The 6,512-nt window shown below is 51.6% G+C and overlaps 1 protein-coding gene across 6 annotated transcripts in view; it reads right to left on the reverse strand.

Annotated features, from left to right (window-relative positions):
* PDPK1 (3-phosphoinositide dependent protein kinase 1) overlaps window positions 1-6,405 on the reverse strand; it is an 83,757-nt gene extending 77,352 nt beyond the window's left edge. The window contains exon 1 of one of the 6 annotated variants that reach the window (XM_070568655.1): window positions 6,284-6,405. Coding sequence is in view for 1 of the 6 variants with exons in the window: in XM_070568654.1 (XP_070424755.1) it covers window positions 2,193-2,216 (24 nt within the window). In the remaining 5 variants the exon portion in view is untranslated. Of the gene's footprint in view, window positions 1-1,588; window positions 1,957-2,192; window positions 2,361-6,283 lie in introns of those variants that run through there. The other 5 variants (XM_070568653.1, XM_070568651.1, XM_070568654.1 and 2 more) reach the window with 5 other exon arrangements.
* Window positions 6,406-6,512: the final 107 nt, after the last annotated feature.

Below are 6,512 nucleotides of genomic sequence, written 5' to 3' on the forward strand. Positions count from 1 at the left end.
TGCCGTCCTTCCATGTGAAGATGTCCCTCCTACATCCAGCACGGCACAGTCAGGACATTCAGGTGCAACCCTCAGGAAGGGGTCCTGGGCAGTGGCACCAAGGACTTCCTTAGGTCCAGTACTGCACTGAGCTGCCCAGCAGACTCCCCTCCAGGGCACTCCTCTGAGTGGGGCTGGGTGGCACCGGGGCCTCTGCCATCACTCAGACATGCGTCCAAACTGCACTCTATTTACCAGGCAAGTACTTAACCCCTCTGCACCTGTTTCCAAATGGGAACGACACCTATCTGGCAATACTATCACCAGAAGTCAAGCAACACCGTGTGAGCTACCTAGCAAAGTGCCTGCCTTAAGGTAAGAGCTCAATAAATGGTATTCACAGCCCCTGGCCCCTCTTAGTATCAAACTGGGCTAGGCCCTTTTCAGATTTCACAACTCGTACTGCTCCCCCTGTTGGCTGTACACACTTAAAGAAACAGGAAAGTTAATAATTGGGATGGGGCTTCTCATACAGTGCTACCTTAAACAATCCAGATGCAAACTCACTTGAACCACGCAAATCTATCTGTCCTCAGGTGAAAATTCCCACATTGGGGGCATCTCTGCCATTACTGATGGGAAATATGGCATATTCTCACATATTTACACGTGGGAGAATCTAGCTGATGAAGTCACAAAACCTAGTTCCTCTCAGTTCCTCACGGAGAGGTCTATCCTTTATTCTGTAATTCACTTTTTCTCACTGGATTCCAGCGTTTTTTCACTAAAAAGGTGCTTTATGCAAAGAAAACTCCCAGACATCAACTGTCCATCACGTGGAACCACCAAAACTAAAAGGAAATGTGCTCTTTTCCTCTTCCCACGGACATTGTCAAAGTACACACCTTGCGTGGCAACATCACTGTATGAAAGTTCATTTTACAAACTTCCATGACTACTGTCAGCCACAGCCTCCACTGAGGTTCGCCAAGCAGCCTAATTTGTGTTTTTGTGTTAGCCCAGCCACCCCAGGGTACAGTCACACATGTCGCAACAGTCAAAGACATCCCTTTCGCCTTTGACCATTTTTCTCAACTGAACAGGTCCTCCTTCTCTTAGACTTTGGATTATCCCCCATCGCTACAAAGCAGAGTTCTTAACCTGAAGTCCACGGACGAGCAGCAGAAAGTTCAAGAGCCTCCTGAAATAATTACAAAATTCGGTGTAACTGTGCGTTTTTCTCAGGATAAGATTCATACCTTCCGTGAGATTCTCAAAGGGGCTTATAACCCCCCAAAAAGATTACGGAAAATAAATAATCAAGTAAATTTCTCGGCTCTTCCTTCATTTAAAGGATTTGCCTTTTGAAGCAAATTGTGCAAGTGTGTTGACATTCTTACATCACCCACTTTACACTCGCATACAAGGTGGACGTCCTTAAACCATCTTCCCAAGACGCCAGAACTTGGAAGGAAAACATCAAAACACTACGGATACTTTTAGCAACAGAGAGAAAACATATAAACACTAGCGATACTCTTAGCTAGACGTTTCACCCAACAAGCGCTTCTTCCTTCCCCCTAAAACCCCTCCTCGCTGTCCCGCTCACCTGCCCCTCGGTGGCCAGTTTGAGCCCGGCCTCCCAGGGGCGTCGCACCACACCGACGCCTGTGTCCAAGCGGAGCCTCCAGGCAGGAGAAGCACCCCAATGCCGCCGCGCCGGGAAGGGAGCACATCGACTCCATCGCAGCCGCGAACTCGGAGGCCCGGAGCATCAGGTGCTCAGGCGAGAACTCACAGCTCCCGCTCTGCTGCGGCGGAGGCACGCGGACCCGTTCCCGGCAAAGGCCCCGGCGGTTCCTCCACGGACAGAACCGAAGGGAACCCGGAGGCTCGTCTCCAGGCCGCGCCGAAAACAAACTTTCCGAGCACTTCCACCGCGACGGCCGGTGACACCTCCCCGGCTCCCCCGCCCTCTGCGCGTCTGTCAGCGCCCCCGCCGGGCCGGCGCCGCCGCACCGGGGCCCGGGCTCCCCGCGGCGGCCAAGCGGCGCCGCCACGGCGCCCGCGCTCCCCGGCCCGGCCGCCTGGCCGCAGGTGAGGCGCCGCCCGGCCCTGGGGACCCCGGGCCGCCCAGCCTCGCCGGGCCCCGGCGGCCGCCGCGCTCGACGGGGTGACGGGCCTGCGCACCCCGGCGGCCGCCGCGCACTCACCAGCTGGCTGGTGGTCCTGGCCATGGGCCCCGCGACGGCGCGGGCGCCTCCCCCGCAGCGCTACGCGGCTCGTCGCCTCCTCAGCGTCCTCCTCCCCGCGGCGGAGCCCCAGCAATGGCCGCCCTCATCCTGCGCCCGCCCCGCCGCCCACCGCCCCCCGCCCCCGGCGCCGCCCCGCCCCCGCGCGACGCCAGGCGGGACTTCCGCCGCGCCGCAGCCGCCGCCCGTGCCCATTGGCCGCCCCTGCCGTCGCTCCGCCGCGGCCCGGGGAGGCCCCGCCGGCGCCTCCGAGCCGCATTTCCGGGTTGGAGCCCAGCGGGCGGGAGCGGCCTGGCCCCGCCTACGGGGGGGTACCCCGCGCGAGCCAATCCCGGGGCGGCGGGCGGGGCCGGGCGGGGGAGGGGCGAGCTGTCATCCCGGCTCCCGCGCCGGGAAACTGAGGCTCGCAGATGCCGAGGCCAGGGCCTGCCAAGGTCATGCGGGAGGCAGCGGCGGGGCCGGGCTCCAACCGGTGGCTCGGACTCGGGAGCCGGGCTCTGCGTAAACACGAGAGACGCAACTTTACGAGTTGCAAAACTAAGACGTGTGCACGGAAGAAAATTTAGGGTATAAAGTCCTAATTATAAGGCAGAAAACAGTCCCATCTCATCACTGCTAATAGTCCCGGGGACACCTTTAGAACTCCCTTCTTTGCTCATAATTTGTTTTTTTGATAACGATAACGATAAAGATGACTTGATGATGATAATGATTATGACGTTGAATTTTTTGGTATTTTAGTTGATGATGGTGATGCTATTGTTGGTTTTTTAAATCGTCTTTAAAATATACATAAAATTTACCACCTTAACCGTTTTAGGGTACAGTTCAATGGCATTAAGTACATTCACGTTGTTGTGCTATGATGATGTTGTTTTAAACAAAATTAGGACCATCTTTGTACCTAAAGGTTTGCATATTTTAAAATAACGTTTTTTCTATTTCCAAAAGAAGTTATTTTAAACAATAACAATTTAGACAATGTAAAGAAGTAGCCATAAGATAAATGAATCCATAATCCCACTGCCAGAATTAATCATCGAGTAGCAGCGAGGCCACTAACATTTCCTCAGCGCTTACTCGTAGCAAGGAATTGTCATGCCCAATCTCATTCTAAACCAGCATCCCTGCTATTGTTGCCCTACTTTTCAGATGAGAAAGCTGAGGTGTGGCACAGTTCTGTAACATGTCCTAGGTCTTGCAGTGCCAGAACCAAGATCTCGATATCCACATGGCAGAGGCTGTGCTTTGACCATTAGACTACACAGCCTCTGTTTGACTGTCCAGCCTTCCAGTCCTCTGTACATTTACTTACCTTAAAAAACAACAGGGGGGCCAGCCCGGTTAAGTGTGCATGTTCTGCTTCAGCGGCCTGGGGTTCACCAGTTTGGATCCTGGGTGCAGACATGGCACTGCTTGGCATGCCATGCTGTGGTAGGCATCCCACATATAAAGTAGAGGAAGATGGGCATGGATGTTAGCTCAGGGCCAGTCTTCCTCAGTGAAAAAGAGGAGGATTGGCAGCAGTTAGCTCAGGGCTAATCTTCCTCAAAAAAAAAAAAAAAAAAAACAGGGGCCAGCCCCGTGGCCTAGTGGTTAAGTTCGCGCACTCCACTTCTCTGGCCCAGGGTTTCGCTGGCTCGGATCCTGGGCACAGACATGGCATCACTCATCAAGCCATGCTGAGGTGGTGTCCCACATGCCAAAAACAGAGACACTCACAACTAGAATCTACAACTATGTACTGGGGGGCTTTGGGGAGAAAAACTAAAAAAAAAGAAGATTGGCAACAGTTGTTAGCTCAGGTGCCAATCTTAATAAAAAGGCCAGTGTAACCCATACTCCCTAGATAGACTCACGCTGTTCTGACATTCCCTTTTTTCACTTAACAATGTATGGTCCTGTATGCCTTACAGCTCTCCTGACATCTGACTGCCATCTTCCTCAGGTGAGAGGGGTGCAGAGGACTCCCCCGGAGGAAGCCTATAGTTTACAGATTCACGTATTGTTCAAGCTCCCTCCTAAACGACACTGCAGTAGTTCCCGGACTTTTTCCTCATGAACAAGGCCCTGCATTTAAATCCATGCACACTCTTACTTATTTCCTTAGGATAAATTCTTAGCAGATGGAATTGCTGGGTCAGAGTGTATGTATCCCTCTCAGAACTTCGGATACATGCTGCAAATTGCCAACTGCGTACCCTCTCCAGACACTCTCCCCTCGGGAGACACAAAGACAACATCAAGATAGATACCAGCTCTGGCCACCATAGCAAGCCACATCCAACATTCAGGAACATTGGGAACAGTATCCTACATCAATAAGCCCTACTACACATTAAGAGCAGTGGATCTGATTTCACACCACAGGAGCCCCATGAACAGTAGGTACCATGACCATTTCTTTTTTATTTTATTTATTTATTTATTTATTTATTTTTGGTGAGGAAGATTGTCCCTGAGCTAACATTTGTGCCAGTCTTCCTCTATTTTCGTATGTGGGCCACCGCCACAGCATGGCTTGATGAGTGGTGTGTAGGTCCATACCTGGTATCCATACACACAAAACTGGGGCTGCCGAAGTGGAGTGCATGAACTTAACCACTACACCACCAAGCCGGCCCCATCCGTTTCCATTTTTCACATGAGGAAGCCAAGGCTTCAGGGACTTGCCTACTCTCAGTCATAGAGTTACTAGGTCACAGAGCACAGGACTCAAAACCAGCCCCGACCAACACTGATGCCCTGCTCTTGACCACTGCACTCAACTGTCTGCTAACAAACCTTATTTTATATTTATTTCAGTCTTCAAAAAGCAATAAGAACTTGTCTTCAGAGAATGCTAGCCACTTTATATGATTTACTTAGTTAATTGTCATCACAACCTTATAAGAACCCCAATATTTATTACCATTTTACATGTGAAGAAGTTTGCCAGACTGTACAGTACATGCAAGGGTAAATATATACATAGCTATAGAGTCTAAAAATATATATCTCACAAGCACCCTTTCTCAGAAAGTTACTGAAGGATGTGCTCTACCACATGAGGGATGCGAGTAAGGAGAGATGAGGCGGGAGCTGCTGTTTTTCATTATAAGCCTTTTTAGAACTATTTGGCCTCTTAAACACTTATGCAAATAAAAATTAATAAAACGGGTATATCTTCTTCCTGGAAATGCTAGGAAGCTCTCACTCATTACTGTAAAGCTATGCAAGGATGTTTGTGACAGCACAGCTTCAATATGAAACAAAAAGCGAAAAAAGAGAAAAAAACCCCAAAATATTTATCAAGAAGAGAATGGCAAAATAAATTATGGTACATTCATCCTGGAGAATTCCATGCAGCTCCTGACAAAAACAGGGCAAAGCCCTAACAAGCAGCGAGAGCAAAGAAGCAAGTTGCAGAATATGAACTGGGTGGGGGGTGGGGGGGGTGTCTTTACTTTTTCTTTTTTTGTGCTGAGGAAGATTCGCCCTGAGCTAACATCTGTGCCAATCTTCCTCTATTTTGTATGTGGGTCACTGCCACAGCGTGGCTGGCAAGAGATCTGAACCTGTGAACCTCGGCTGCCAAAGCGGAGTGTGCTGAACTTAACCACTAGGCCACAGGGCTGGCCCCTTTAAGTTTTTAATTTTAATTAGAGTCTATTACACCAAAGCATAGCCATGTCGTTCTTGAGTAATTTAGAGAGAAACAGGGAGGGGGGAAAAACTTGAGGAGAAGCTACACGGTGAGCTTTAGGGCCCCTGGAGCAGGAGGTGGAGCAGAAAGCACCCCAGCCAGCCTCCAGGGAAGGGGTGGGGGGGGCTGGCTGCAGCCCTGAAGAAGGCAGAGCAGGCAGCAGGGGCAGGGCTGGGAGGGGCAGCTATAGGAGGAACAAACAACAATTCTCAGTTCTCGCAGGGCATCACTGGCAGCCAGTCTGCAAAGCCTAAGCCAGGCCAGGCAACGCCGCTCCTCTCACCTGGCAAGAGGCAGGACACCCCCTTCATGGGTTGGGTCTGGCTGCCCATCTCAGGACAATGAACAGGAGGGGAGATGGACTCACCTGGCCCAGGGTAGTTCATTGGCACCCCAGCTGGAGGAAGGAGGGGGACGGTCCCCCGCTCCCATCTGTACCTTCCCTGCCTGAACCTGTCCCTGGTGGAAAAGTGAGCTCGAGCCAACAGTGCAACAGCTTGGCCTGACACTGTGAGGTCATGTTCCGCCCAGGGAGGGGCAGGAGGATGACCTTAACCATCCTGGGAGGGGGCTGGAGGGCTGCCTTATATACACAG

The sequence above is a fragment of the Equus przewalskii genome, chromosome 12 (assembly GCF_037783145.1).
Source record: "Equus przewalskii isolate Varuska chromosome 12, EquPr2, whole genome shotgun sequence".
Lineage (NCBI taxonomy): Eukaryota > Metazoa > Chordata > Mammalia > Perissodactyla > Equidae > Equus > Equus przewalskii.